Below are 16,305 nucleotides of genomic sequence, written 5' to 3'. Positions count from 1 at the left end.
GATTGTAAACGGTAATGCCACAAAAAGTTGTTAGACTAGACACCTCAACCGACATTTTTTTTTTGACAGGTTGAGTTGTAATCTGTAATACCAAATTGCGAAATTTCAACCCAACCAGAGTTGAGTTGTAAACGGTAATAGGGGCAATAGTCTCACTACAACCAGAGAATAACTGAGTCTACAAAGAATATGTCTAGGAAAGAGATATTCAGGATCACATCCACCATTATATGGCATTGACCATTTTTCACACACGCGGAAAGAATGGAGTTTCGCTAGGAATAAAACATGCAAATAATCGAAATCACAGTAAGAATTATATGCGAATATATGCACTAGAGCGGGTCAAATCTTTTTTCCCATCAGGAGTGTAGCAAAATCGTAATCTACAGATGATTCTAAGAAAAATTGCTGAAGACACCATAGCTCTAAGTCCGATTTCGAGCCCCCCACTTTTGCCAAATAGATATTTTGCCATATGAATGTAGGACAGAATTATAGGAAAAATATCATATTGGGCTTACTTTAAAGGTATTTTACGTACATTTCAGAATCTGTATTAATATCTGTAGTGTTTTAGAATTTTAGTAGAGATATCAGGCTTAAATTATGAGAAATTAGCCTAAAATTAACTTTTAACTAATATATTATCATTTTTAACAAATTTCTTACGGAAATTTTTTTTCTTTACAGCTAAAATAATTTCAGAACATTTCCAAAAACTTTCATTCAGACAGTTGTTCTTTTTTCGAATTCGTTTTAGTGGAAAAAAAATGTTCAAAAAAAACCCATATTTTCAAGTAATAAGCAAAAAACACAATTTTTATAATTTTAATTTAATTCATTTAAAAAATTATTTTTTTACTTAGAATTGACCATTTTAACGTATTTTTCAAAATAAAAGTAATGTTATGTTATTATTTTTTAAAATCTTTTTGCTCTCCATTCGTTTCTTTTCTAGCATCAAATAACATTGTTAAGAAATGTTTTATGGATGAGCGTAATATGAATTATTTTGGATTACACCATCTACAATATTAAGTAAATTACGTGGTAGGTATCGTGTCCAACGAATAAACTTTGATAAAAGTACACTGGCGTATACAACCTATTCAACCAAAAAAAATCCATCCATACAATTTGACCCGCTCTAATATGCACATACATATATATGAACCATTACAGCTGTTTCGTCATTATCCTATCAGTAAACATAAGTAAATAAGCGGAAGGAGAAATAATTATTGATCTAAATTACATAAAAAGGACGTCACATCGCACTAGGCGCATGCCTTTACTATCACGTCGCTCTAATAGAGCGCAATCACAATTTACATCTCAACAAATGAAATTACAATAAGGGTCATTAAATAACTGGTACACAAGTGTAATTGTTATATGTATAAATAAATGCATTTGCTATTTTCGTACATAAATCGTATCCAATTTTCACTTGCATGTGACAAATAAAGACTGCAGTGAAATTGTTTTCAAATTCAATAAAAGCCAATTATCTCGAAGCGCGACCAGGTTTAGCGATCGTGCGACACAAGTAAGTACAAGACATATACATATGTATGTACATATGTACATAAATGTAAAATACCCTGCAAAAATCGTTGGATCATGTGGTCCACTGGAGTACTTACCATTATACTCCACTGTAATGCAGCAATGGACCAACTCATGTTTCTATACGAACACATTGTAAGCCGATCATTGCTCGTTTTTAACGATTGTAATCACTACACGATATTTATTGGACTGTGGGTACTCCATGGATTACTCTGATGTAATACGAAGCTGGAGTATATGGTCCAGTCCTACGACATCGCAATGTTAATTGGACCATATTTTTTGTATGAATTGTGGTTCATTTTGGAGTACTCGGTTGGTCCATAGCGAGTACTCCATACATGCATGCATGGAGTACTCGCGATTTTTGCAGGGTATATGTAAGGACGCGGTGCCGGCGTTAGAATCTATGTGTCGGCACATCAGGGAGCTAAATTTCTCATGGTAGGTTCCTCCCCAAAAACTTTGTGTACATTGAGTCTTTCGCCTAGAAAACGAGGGCAATGAAACATAACATGTTCTGCGTTTTCTAGATCAATAGGTTTCGAACCAAAGGTAAAGACCCATGCCTCCTCCCACCGTTCTTGCCACTTAACTGTTGTTCGTGACCTTGCGCTTTTCTTGGCATCTTCAGATGGCCGCTCGATTCATATGTCATACAAATCGGCCATTTCACTTAACAGCAGATCTATTGAAATTTTCTGAGATAAAACAAGGATCGCGTCGTCAGACACTGTCCGATATGCACTTGCTATTCGTATATCAGTAAGTCCTTAAAGTAAATAAATATAAGCCGAGATTTTATGCCTTGCTTCTCTTCCAATTTGGGTCGTGCTCTCCTTAATTTTTTCTACAAATTGGCGGGACAAGGCCCACATGTTCTACGCTGACTCCCACCGCCTCATTTTACTGCACAACGAAAGTAATTTAGTCTAAGGACAACTTAAATGGCAATTAAATTTCGAAAATTGCCGTGAACGTTTTTCCCATTCCATGACACAGAAAAAAAGGCTTTACTTGTTAAATGCTTTTTTGGGCTTCGTATGCTCCTTATTTGCCTATGCTAAAAATATATAAATAAACTCCCTAAATATTAACTACGCATTTAAATTAACAATATACTACATTATGAAGCACTACAAATTACGCACAACTGACACGAATTCACTCAGATTACAACAGCTGCTGGGAAGCCCATTACCAGTGTTGCCAGGTTAGCCTTTTCGAGGCTAGATTTAGCCTTTTATTTTTGCCTTTGGCCTCGAAATTTTGGGTTTAGCTTCGTGACTTTTTTCTAGCTTTTTTTAATCCGAATGTATTTTTAATAATTTCTAAAATAAAATAATTTCTAAAATAAAATAATTTCAATACTTCCTGTGAACACCTAATACCTAATAATATGAGTTCTCTACAAAAGATTAATTCTTCTTCTGCTGAAAATTCGTTGAAAGTTTCCAAGCCAGATGTATTTTCTTACTTTGAAAAAGAGAAGTATAGTTATTCTTCAAGTCAAATAGCATTAATAGAGCTGCAGTGGCGAAAACTTATAACTATACAATGGAAAAATGTACACTCCACCATGGAATTTTGGTCGGAAGTGCGAGAACATAAAAATGAATTAAACGAACCACCTTTTTTAGAACTTGTCGAATTCATATTTAGTTTTTTAGTATTACCACTCAGTAACGCAGAGGTTGAAAGAATTTTTAGTGGCATGAAAATTCTGAAAACTAAATTAAGGAACAAACTAAAAATGAAAATGCTTAATGCGCTGCTTAATATTAGATGCTCGTTAAAACGCTTATCTAAATGTTGTAATGATTTTGAAATTACCGATGATCTCATATCTATGGTAAATAGCCAAACTTTATACGCAGACTTAAGCTCTTCTGATTTTTCAGACGGGGAATATTTTATATAAATAATTAGTTTGTAAAATTTTTTTTTGTGTATATACACATTTGCAATCATTTAAAGTAATTCCATGTGCTAGTCAAGGAAAATGTGCCTGATATGTTTTGAAACAAGAAGTTATGTTTAAGTTATGTTTAAGTTATGTTTATAAGTTTTTATTTACAAATGTGTAAACTATAATATAAAAAAAAAATTTATGAATTAACCAAAAAAATTTCTGGCCTTTTTTAGCTTCTTTTTTTTCTAAATTTAGCTTTTTCTAACCTTTTTTTTTTTGCCAATCTAGCTTCTTTTTTTTTATCACCTGGCAACACTGCCCATTACACAAAATAAAATTGAGACGCTAAAAATAAGAGCGTGACTCAATTGTATACAAAGAGCATATTAAATATACATAGATACATATGCACATATTTCCATTCAAATATATATATTCGTATGTAGTGTAGCACAGAACCGAGTTGCTAGATACCGATAACCAAGTCCTTTGAAAAATTGAGGATTCTGTGTTACTAAAATCGAAAACTGGTTCAAGCGAACCGATCTTAAATTACCGTATGGACGGATCCATTTAGAAAATGACAGAAAAAGGGTTCACAGGAACGGAAAATGTCCAAAGGACTGGCCCAGTTTCATTAAAGGCCATCAGGAATATGTCCATTAATGATCAAAGCAAAACAAAAAAAGTTCGAATATATATTTTAACTAGAAGACCCGGCAGACGTTGTTCTGTCCTAAATTTGGTCTCACTGCATACATTTTAATAAGCTTTTTCCGTCTAACTCTGCGGAGTGTGGAGGGGGGAGCCACACTTTTTCCTAATCTTTTTATTCACTCCCCCCTCCGTCTTTTTCGCTTCATCTATCTGCATCTTCGTCTCATTCCATCTCTTTCTCAGTCTCCTTCTCTATTTTCTCTTCTCTCAAGTTCTTCTCAATCTTCTTCATCCCATATTGGCAGTCCCAGAGGGTGGTATGTATTTTGTTCCAGTCCCACCCCGAGTCTCAGTCTCAGTCCCAGTCCTATTCCTAATCCCAATCCCAGTCCGTATCTGGTCAACTTCCCGGAAAGAGCATCGTAAATACTAATATAGGCAAATTTATATACCAAATTTCAGGCAAATCGAAGAGGACGTATGTAAATAGGTACATATGTGGGTATTATTAATTCATGTCTTTATTTCGGCTACGCATGTATATTTATCAGTTTTTCCAGGTTGATGCGACTAAATCGAATATCACAATGAAAATTACTTTAAAGCTCTCAGAAACAGCTTTCATTTGATATCCATATTACACAGACATTCTAGGGGTATCCGGGTCCACTTTTTTGCCTAAATCTCGAGACCCTAGTCACCCAGGGGTATGCAAATTACCCTCTACGAAAGCAAACATCAACAGCTTTCATTTGTTGTCCACAATGTAAAAACACATCCTAGTGTTACCCTGATCCACGTTTTGGCCTATATCTCTAGACCCTAGTCACCCAGGGGTATCAAAATTATCCTCCACTAAAGCACTCATCAACAGCTTTCATTTGTTATCCATATTCTATAAACACACTCTAGGGATACCCGGGTTCACATTTTGGCTTATATCTCGAGACCCTAGTCATCCAGGGGTATGAAAATTACCCTCTACTAAAGCACTCATCAACAGCTTTCATTTGTTATCCATATTCTATAAACGTATTCTGGGGGTACCCGGGTCCACGTTTTGGACTATATCTCGAAACCCTAGTCACCCAGGAGTATGAAAATTACCCCCTTCTAAAGCACTCATCAACAGCTTTCATTTGTTATCCATATTCTATGAATACATTCTGGGGGTACCCGGGTCCACGTTTTGGCCTATATCTCGAGACCCTAGTCACCTAGGGGTATGGAAATTACCCTTTACTAAAGCACGCATCAACAGCTTTCATTTGATATCCATATTCTATAAACACATCCTAGGGGTACATAGGTCCAGGTTTTGGACTATATCTCGAGACCCTATCCACCCAGGGGTGTGAAAACTACCCTCTACTAAAGCACTCATCAATGGCTTTCATTTGATATCCACATTCTATAAACACATTCTAGGGGTACCCGGGTCAACGCGTTGGCCTATATCTCGAAACCCTGCGCGTCTATCGCAACCAAACCTATGTGCAAACCACCGCGTGAGGTATACGCAACTTGTGAAAGTTTCAACAAAATCGACCGGCACATCTCTTCAAACACCGGCTACAAACTAACACACATTTTAGGCTTCCTTTTTCTATATATAAGATTGAATAGTTGAGAGGAATGTTGATACTACCGACTGTTTTGGTTTTAATTATAAATTTATATATTGTGAAAACCCGAATATAGAAATTTATAATTGAGAGGGATGTATTTTAGATCATGGTAAAGGAAGGCGTTATACGATCACGGATCAAAAAAATTTCACTTTACCGATAAATATTGTAACGAATTTGCTTGCAAATCCTCTTATTTGCCCTTCTGCTAAGTTCGAATCACTAAACTGTTGAATAAATAACTCCAATTTGTAATAATGCAAAATGGCCTTTATTAAAGTATTTCACAATAACACTCAAACTGTGCAACGAATAGCTTGCTTAATAACCAAACTAATTGATAGTTCAAATGAAACTCTACTATTCAAAATAATACTGCTCTTGTTCGCTAGATAGCGTCTTAGTCGAACTGCTTGACAACTCAAATCAAAACTGAATTCCAGCGCATCTACAACTGCCGCCTTTTATACTCTTTGATTTCAACCTTCGCATCTTCTAGGCGCTTCCAGAATCTACTAGTCCAACAGCTCTCAAACTTCTCAGCTGTAACTACAATTGCTCAATTTTATAGTTTTTCTCATTGCATACTTATAGGAGTATCTCAGCTATATGCATGTGTTTGTGCATTGATTCTCCGCTGCTCGTATACGTACATGGTACATATATGTAGACGCAGTTATTGTTTCGTTTATGTAGATACATAATGATTGAATTATTGATGTGCATTCACGTCACTGCTTAGCATCGGCTTAGAGACGATAGCATCGCTCAGTGCTGCTAACATTCGTTACAATATGAAACTGTCAAGCTATATATGAAAATTACTTATAATACATTGTGGATATGAGTACACGATGTCACTTGATCACCTATGCCATTAATCCGATTTGGATTTTAAAAAATTGATTTAGATCGCGGATCGTATAACACGATACAGACCAGAGCACCAGGGCCCGTATTACGTTCTTTGATCCGTGATCGAAACTAATTTTTTAAATCACAATAGCTCCGAAATGGTTAATCGGATTAATGACATATCTGGACTAGTGCGAAATAGTGCTCGTAGATCCATAATTTATTCCAATTTTTTGTAATAGTTTGACAGTTGCATAGCTATCGTTTGAATGAAAATGGTTCTCAGTCTAAAACGTAGTACGGGCAGATTTTTTTTAATTGAAATGTATTTATAAAACTTTCAAAAATTGTAAATTTGACAGCTCTAGAATCGTATTTCTTGTCGCGTAGCGCCACAGAGTATTGGCCTAGTTTCGTGCCAGGGAGACACCAGTTTCGCAAAGCCCTAATTATAAACATAGGGGCATGTCAGAGGGTTCTCACTAAGTCTAGGCGATTGTGTTGGGAAGACTGTCTTGGCAGTCTTAGAGCTTGCTAGCTAATTGCCTTGTAGGTTGCTGGAATCATCTTTTAGTATATTTTTACCAGTTTTGTAGATATCGTGGATGCTCCTTTCAACTTAAACTCACTTTTTTTGGAGACCGAAAGGGGTGTACCCGAATTGGTACAGTGGCCATGTATGCGTAATATTGATTTAAGTAAAACAATTATAAAATGTATAATTTTTTTTAGAATCTTTGCTGTCTAGCGGCTTTTGTTTTGACATTTATAGCCATTTTTTTAAGATTCCTTGTTATACTTGTATAATTTAGACTACAGTAGATTCACTTTGGGCTCGACAAAGGCTTGAGATATCTCCTACGGACAGCATCTGAGATAATAATATCATCGTGTAAAATGCAATCCGAAATCAAATACTAGATTGAGCATTTGCGCCATCAAAACTCTCTTCTTGTTTCAGTAAAACTAGATTTTGTCGGATTCACAGCCAGTTCATATTCAAAACGGTCATCACAGTTTATTGCGATGGGGTTTATGTTTTTGTGTTTATTTGTTTGCGTCTTTTGACACCAATCCCTACATTTTTACTATTGGAGCTTTCAAATCATGGAGGTTATCACTAGTGTTAAAAATCCGCCTATGCTTTCTCATTTCCATATGCCGCTTTACTATTTATAATTGACTATTCTCATATTGAACTAACACTTTTGCAGTTACAGGTAAAATTCCATATTGTAACGATTTTTAGGAGAATTCTTGATTATTTTGCAGCTTCTGTTAACGTTCGAATCTCAAACTGTCGAATAAATATCTCAATATTCAGTATATAACAAAATGTTATTTTACACTACTTACGTTGTAGTACTACACAATTACAATACTCGCGTACTTCACTAATAGCGTTTTACCTCGTTCGCCCATTTCTCCTATGGTTTAAACAGGGCGAACAGTCTTCTCGAACAGCTGTTTATTTATTTCTCCTTTATGTACCTGTAGTGGAACTCACTAACTTATAACGATGCGATTTGTCGAGATTTTAATAACGATTTTGTCGCTTGCCTTATAGATTGTACTATTCAAAAAGGAATGCCAAAAATAAATATATTCCGTATGTCAACTGCTTTTAAAAGTCATTATTGTGCAAGTTTTTACATATTTTAACAAAAGGTAAGTAAATGCGGTATTAATTTCTTTTTTTTTCTCTGTTGATATCGCAGTTATTTTTGTACCCCTTAATTGACCATCAAGTTGAGAAATAATATCAAGAGCCAAGTCTGAGGTTAGTCGGTACAGCTTTCGAAACTCCGTTGCATTCAAGTGGAATGGGTTATCTACTCCCCTAAGAAGGTGTCTATCCACTGGCGATGGACTTAGTAATTCTTCATCTTGTGATAAAACGTACGCCAAATACTCAAATGGCATTTGATTTATAAAGCAGCTTTTCGTGTTTGAAAGTATTTAATTAAAGTTCCGATTTTCTTTTTTAATTAAAATTGCCAGAAATATTAATTTCGTGATTTTTAACGCAGCCAATTTACTTGCCGTTTATTTAACAACACAGCTGATCGTCGATAAACAAATATCGATACAAAATAGTTACTGAATAACGAAATCGTTATAATTATCGATTCAAAAATAAAGCGATGGCAAATGTGGTTGAAAAAGTTAGTCCACTAGTGGTATGCACTTTTGTCTTCTAATTACATGCGTGTGTATGTGTGAGTAAGAACTTCTGCTCTTAGGTGATGACTACATGTGTGTATGTGAAATAATCTCCATGCTCTTAGCTTCGCTGTTTGCATGCATGTGTGGCTGCTTGCTTTAATGGTTACATGTATATATGTGTGGTTGCTTACTTTGCTATTGTTGTGCACTTATTTACTATAAGCATAGTGATGTATAGAAATGCTAATGTTCGCCACAATATTGAGGTTTCTCATTAACAATTTCCCATTCTTATTTCCAAGTGACGCTTTCTCCTTTGCGACAGAAAATGGTGTAGAATTTAAAAGTAAGTTAGAGTGATTTTAACGGATAGCAAATGCGTTGCTACTCTTACCAAATTGGCAATCTAACGTTGCAGCGCTCGGCAGAATTTCTCTGCCTTTAAAAAGAAGATAATTCATTCATTTAACAAAATGAGAATGCTCAACGAAAGTTTGCGGAGCTTGCATCCAACCATCTATCTGGGTTCACTTAAAATACTACTCGCAAGACTCGGTTCGTTATATATGTATATATTCAGTGGACATCACTAGTATTTTGTAAAAATATTTTTAACAATAAAATGAAATCACGTGAACGTAAATGCTATAAAAATAAATTCTACAATTTAATTGAATTTAATTCAATAACGAACTTGATAGCATAAAGTGTTGCAATGAGTCGGCGATGCAGCTTTGAGTCAATAAAGTGTTGCTCTGACTTCAGATTTGTTTAGCTTGAAGAGGAGACACGTGCCTTTCTTGTTCAATCATGGCCCTAAAGACCCCGATACCTCACAATAATCCCTGTTGGTTCCCAGCAAGTCTGTTGCTCGTTTAGTGTATTCCCCGATTCTCCTTTTGAGATAGCCCAACAGTGGTAAACGGCGCCTTCTACCTCTTTTATACTAATTTCGGAAAACTTCATGACCATCTCATAAGTAAATTCTTCCCATTCAATACTTATATCCCAGGGAACCCATTAAAGCGAGACATTCAGATGCCCCATTATGCGAGCGAGGCTCGACATCTCCGCATTGTAAACAGATTTATCAAGTTGGATTCCTATGACTTTAACGTAGTTTCGTATCAACCTCCCGACCAAGACGGTTTGGTTTATAGCAAGCTCAATGCCAAAATTGTGCTTTTCTCAGGAGATAACCCGGTGGTGGTCATACAGAGCTGTCAGCGTCGTTTATATGCATGTCCTATAGACACGTCCAAAGCTCGACACCTCCACAAACGGCGAAGATTGGTACAATGGTACCCAGCCCAATCCCCTTTCCATTTTTGAGCCGTTTAAACTGTAATGTTCCTACCGCTCGCTAAGCCCTCCTCCCTCAAAGGAAAGCTTTTTTCTGTACCTGGAAGCAACAATCGCCAGTAATATCAAGTCAGTTTTAACATCATTTAATCAACCTCCTACAATACCATGTTGTTGTTGTTGTAGCGATAAAGACACACCCTGAGAACTTTGAGGAGTGTTATCGATGTTGATGGTCTTTTGCTGTATATGTGAATATTCGGTACGTTTCGGTAATAAGGTTAAACATGACCACACTGAACTCTTCGCCTGCTGAAGAAACAAGATTCGCCACTGGGAGATACGTGAGGTTCACAATTGGGTTTGAGAAGCTTTAAATTGCGCTGGCTACCCCTTGAAAGGATTGCGCTACACAACCCGTTGAATCCGTCTTGGAGCCCGAGGTACCAAGTAACAATAAATAATTAGATGTAAGACGTGATAGCCTCCGAAGAGAGTTTAGGCCGAGCTTCTCTTCCAATTTGCATCGTACTCCTTTTAATTTTTCCCAGGACAGGACCCACATATTTTATGCCGACTACGAATCTGAAAGGTAGGTGAGTTTTCACTGAGAAGTTTTTCATGGCAGAAATACACTCGGAGTGCTTGCCAAATCACTGCCGAGGGGTGACTCCGCTTGGAAAAAATTGCTTCTAATTGAAACACTTGTGCTTGCTTTCTATCTCTCCGGCGTGTTTCCCGTCTGTGCCAATGTCGTCAATGATGGCCCAAAACTCGCTCCAAGGAGAAGTCGGAAGCTGTCTGTGGTTTGTAATTTTTCGACTGCTTTTTAGGTCACTCATCGGATCTAATTATTTTTCGGCTTTGGACATACGATACTTTCGATGCGCACGTTTCGGTGCGCTTGCACCTGGTCTTCAGCATTCGCACGGTTGTTTGCCCTCAAACTTGCTACAATCATCAGGTGCTTTCTTATAAGCTCTTTGTCTCTCCCAGTGAGAGGGACAGGATATTTCTTCTGCATCTTCCGATATAAATAGGAAGAGTCGCTAGCTATGTCCTCAGCATCTTTCGCAAAACTGTAATAACATGTTACACGTCCCCCAGCGGGTTAGGGGGCTTAGAATATACCCGCGGTAGGTATTCCTGTCGCAAGAGGCGACTAAAATACCAAATTTATTCAAGAGGTTGTGTAGCGCAACCCTCACAAGGGGTTGCCAGCGCAATATATAGCTTCTCCAACCCAATTGTCAAACTCACCTATCCGTGGCGAATACTGTTTCATTAACAACCGAGGCTCTGGCGACCCCAAGTTCCTCATGGAACTAGGGGATGGGGAGGGCGGTATGGCTTAGAAGGTTTAATGTGGTCATATAACTCGTTCCCGAGATGGTCGGGCTAGTAAATTAATGGTACTTTGTTACCGCAACGTGCCAGATCTATATCCGGCAAAGGACCATCAGCATCGATAACACTCCCCAAAGCCTTCGGGGAGTGTCTTTATCGTTGATACAATAACAACAACAACATGTTGCACGTTCCTAAAGTACCTTTAATGTTAATTCAAACTCTTAAGGCTTCCTAATTTCAAAAAATTTAAACCCCGCAACCTCTCTTGAAGAGATTTTACCTTGTATGGAATGAATACTTTACAAGAATACTTTCACAAGAATGAAAACACGTCCCAAATTAAGAACGGTCTAGTGGAAGTAGAGGGTAATTGAGATATTGAGTTTGAGAATTAGCAGTCCCATCGTCCTAAAAAATTCGACACCAGCCAAGGAGCCAAGGTATAACATTTTCTGTATTGAAGACTTTTATTGCGACAGATCGTTAAAAGATCTATCCTCCGATTAGTCGCGGCGTTAGGATGTAAGATGCAAGTGCTTTTTAAGGGTCACGGTTCTCAAAATATATGTTTAGAAATTTTAATATATGTTCATACCTGCACCAACAAAGTATGGTATTGGTCCCAAACCAAACTGATAGAAAAATATATAACCCATTACACAAACAATGCACAGTAGTGGGAACCAGCTTGTGGTGTCCTGCAAAGGTCGGATATTTTAGAACAAACAGTAAAACAAATGACAACGATCCAAGACTCACGATAAAAAACAACACAAAGGCTATCGTGAATAGGAAGGCCGCACAAAAGCCCGAGGAAAACATCATCAACGCACGACGATTAAACTTCGACATCAAAAATGGGCCGCATAATGAGACACATAAATTCAGGCAGCCAGCACCCAAATTTGCCCATTCCGCATCCGGTGTGGAAAGTCCAGCTTTCTCAAATATCGACACAGAGTAGTAGAAGATCTGTAAATTAAAAAAGGATTACCTTGTTAAAGAGATGAAATACTTGAGACAATGAAATTGTTTTCTTACCGCATTAATACCAGACAGCTGCTGACCACCTTGAAATCCGCACACAATTATCATTGGCAACAACAATGTATGATCACACAATACGGACAAGAAACTACGTGATTGTTCTTTGGTATTCGATTCTGCTTCCATTTCGTCAATTTCATGATTTATCACAACGGCCGCATTTGTTCCCTTACATAGACGACGCAATTGATTACGAGCCAGCTCGTGTTCACCACGTACAATGTAAAGATATTTAGGGCTTTCAGGGAAATAATAAGCTGGTAAATAACATACGGCTACGAGAAGAATATAAAAGCTTAGTGCATAGTGCCATAGCTCTTCGGTACCAAAAATATGGCGCAGGCTAAATACTTGTCCCACAACAACACCACCGGTAACACCGACACCACAAAATACGCCAAAGGTGCCGCGCAAAGCTAGCGGTGCAATTTCGGTAAGATACATTGGTAGTATGGCTGTGGTTAAACCCGAAGCGAGGCCGACAATCAAGCGACCCAAGAGTAGCATTTCCACTGAACCGGCCACACGGCAAGCAAAGAAAAGGATTGCACCAATGGTAAACAAGGCGCCACTTATTAAAAAACAACCTTTTCTGAAAATGTAGAGGAGGGATGATTGAATTAAATTACTTTTAATTTATCTGAAACAAATATAGCAATCGGGATAGGGATATTGATAGGGATAAGGATAAGAATAGGAATAGGGATAGTGATGGAGATAGGGATAGATATATGGATAGGGATAGTAATATGTTTAGAAAGAAAAACTCTGAGTATGGCCCATATTGACTGGTAATAACTGTAACTACATTTATTTAACTCAAGTTCATTAAAAATACCTAACTGCGTTCTTAATAGTGATATTTCACTTGAACTTTGACCTTTTTATAAGCTTTTATTTACTTTCACTTGGCTGTTGTTTGTAATCAAAACTTGCATGTTAAATTTGATATACCTCCCGGTGTCCGATTGAGCTGAAATTTTGCACACATGTATAACTCCGATGACAATGCAATATTATTTTGCGAGAATTCGATAAATTAATCGATAACAGAGTTGTCGGTAAAGATTTAAGTTCACAATGGAATAAAAGCCTAAGTACTTTGTTTAGAGGTATGGTGACTAACCTACAGCGGCTGAAGAACGAGGTAACTTCGCTTTGGTTGTGTATGCAACGAACGTAGAAGTTAGGCTGTTATGGCTCAATGTTGCATACTTTTCAGCGCACTTGAGTTTGTTTTACAGTATCCCACAGAGCAAAGATCTGCAATGAGTAGTTGTAAACTGAACGCGACATAGGCAAAGTCACAATAAAATATGATTTTAAGTTAGTTAGCACTGTTCGAGACAATTTTATATGTGCTCTCTGTCAAAAATGATTCAACTAACTTAGTTACATTTTATTTCGATTATGAATATGCCCCAATATATTCGCATCATGATATAAAAAGTCGTGTACTCGTACTCAGTTAGGGTTATTTAAACGTAGCGATTCGTATCAGTAATTTGGTTGAGAGTCTTTTTCATCCTGACACCGCGTTAGCATTGAACGCGAAAGTACTGACAACCGAAGATGCTGATATCCGAAGTGAAGCCACTTTTGGCAAACACATACGATGTGTTTTCTCGAAAATCTGTATATTCATATGTATGAACATGTGTATGCACATATATACAAATTCATTTGAATGAGTTGAACAAAGCATGGGGCGCATTCCAAAAGCACAACTGCTGGCGAAGTTGATTAGTGATAACTTCTTGGAACGCACAGTTGTAACTTTACGACAAATTAGTGAGCATAAAAATTGTCCGCTCTATTCACTCAGCGTTTTTATCGATTGGCTGTTGACAGTTGGCTCAACGTATCGTTTCAAAAGCACAATTTCTTTCACTCAGCTTATAACTGATTATTAGCAAGATCAATTAATTGATGGAACACAAACAATGATCAGATTGATGTTAATAATATAATACACTCAGACATTAACAAAGCAGGAGGTCTTCCAAAAGAACTAGAAATATTTGTTGGTGCTAAAGTTATGTTGAGATCTAACATTGACGTTGCTAAAGGACTTGTAAATGGAGCAATAGGTCACATCACTGAAATTATATGGCCATATTACAGACGTCCTCAACTATATCATTATGATATACCATCGGTTCGCGCAGACTTTGGTAACGATGGCGTTCACATAAAACAGCCTAAATCAGTTCAATTTCCTTCTAAATTTAATCACGGCACAGCTGAAAGAAGAATACTCCCGATTGTCTTGTCGTGGGCTTCAACTGTGCACAAAATGCAGGGAACTACTGTAGATCATGCTGTTATTTATCTAGGCTGCAAATTATTTGCTGCTGGTCAAGCTTATGTGGCTTTAAGCCGAGTTAGGTCTTTACCAGGTCTTCGAATCGAAGAACTTGACTGTTCAAAGTTGACTTCGCAGAAACCTTGTAATGTTGATGCATTAAAAGAAATGTTACAAATAACTAAGTAAAGATTACATAACTAATTTAAACAATATTTTACCCTACTAAAAATTAAAAAAAAATTGATATTTAAATTAAATTTAAGAAAAAAGCTTTTCTAAGAACAAGCTTTTATTACTTGTTAATAAAACGAACTAAAAAGTAAAAAATAAAATTAAAGAAAAAAAAACTTTTTTAAAAATAAGCTTTTATTATTGGTTAATAAAATTAAGTAAAAAGTAAAAAATAAATTGACTGTAAAGAAATATAACACTTTATAAGTTCCTAATTGTTCTAATAAAAACGTGTTAAATTTTGATGGTATAATTAAGAACATTTAGGACCTCCTATTCGTGCTATCACAATGTAACACGCTTTTATTAGAACAATTAGGACTGTGATATAAACTGTTTAATTTAATAATTTAGGTGTAAAGTTTTAATGTTAAAAATATATAATTACGTACAATATGAAATTTTTTTGTCGCAGACGAAGAAGCCTAATTATCGTTAAAGGTTACAATGAACTTATAAAGTGTTATATTTCTTTACAGTCAATTTATTTTTTACTTATTAGTTAATTTTATTAACCAATAATAAAAGCTTATTTTTAAACAAGTTTTTTTTTTCTTTAATTTTATTCTAATATCTATTTTTACATAATATCTACAAAGCTTAATAATAGTGATAGGGTAATGAACTGGAATACTTTGTAAAACTCCACGGTATTGCGATATTGCGCTGTTAGAGAGGGTGAAGCCAGTGGCGTTTTAGTGCAAATGAACTAGCAACACGAAAAATTTTGGTGTAGCGTGTCTAATAGTGAAAAGATTATGATTGAAAATTGTCGATTTAGTTGTCATTCAAAGAGTCACTCGAAAGATAAAAGACACCCAAACATATCGATCCAAATAGGCTAAAACTATCGATACCAATTCAAAACAAGATTTATATTTTTGAATCAACTATTTCGGAACCACATATGACAGAACCAGTTAAGAACGTGTTGAAAAAGTATCCAAAGTTTTTACCCTGATGGTTCTTCTTTGCTCTCTCGTCCGTTTGTGGGTTCTTATCATAAAATATATCACTTTGAATGAGAAACGGGGGTGTTACAAATTCAGCCATTTTGCAGAGCGCTAGGTGACCTAGTTCAAAATATAGAATTGAAGAGTGCACCATTAGGGTAAAATTTTTTCCAGAAAAGAAAACGCCATTAGTTCAAAAAAACTGCTAGAGGTCAGTATTGGAACTAGTACCGTCTCTGGATGCGATAGTTCTGCGCTAGGTCTGAACTAGTGTGATTCGCTGCAATAAAGTAATGACTTTGTTTTTCCTTAATAAGACAG

General features: G+C 36.4%; 1 protein-coding gene and 1 long non-coding RNA gene across 2 annotated transcripts in view; one reads left to right on the top strand and one right to left on the bottom strand.

The window, feature by feature from the left end:
• Positions 1-16,305, bottom strand: part of sut1 (sugar transporter 1) — a 71,333-nt gene that overhangs the window by 2,997 nt on the left and 52,031 nt on the right. Inside the window, exons 4-6 of the mRNA XM_067775414.1 lie at positions 12,487-13,084; positions 12,205-12,417; positions 12,041-12,143 (exon numbers count right to left, since the gene is read on the bottom strand). Of these exons, the coding sequence (XP_067631515.1) occupies positions 12,041-12,143; positions 12,205-12,417; positions 12,487-13,084 (914 nt within the window). The remainder of the gene's footprint in view (positions 1-12,040; positions 12,144-12,204; positions 12,418-12,486; positions 13,085-16,305) is intronic.
• The window catches only part of LOC137245173 (uncharacterized), a 40,544-nt gene that overhangs the window by 2,494 nt on the left and 21,745 nt on the right, over positions 1-16,305 (top strand). The gene's annotated exons all lie outside the window — the stretch shown is intronic.

This window comes from Eurosta solidaginis, chromosome 3, assembly GCF_040869045.1.
Source record: "Eurosta solidaginis isolate ZX-2024a chromosome 3, ASM4086904v1, whole genome shotgun sequence".
NCBI lineage: Eukaryota > Metazoa > Arthropoda > Insecta > Diptera > Tephritidae > Eurosta > Eurosta solidaginis.
The sequence above is the reverse complement of the archived record's forward strand: the minus strand, read 5'-3'. Positions and strand labels throughout refer to the sequence as shown.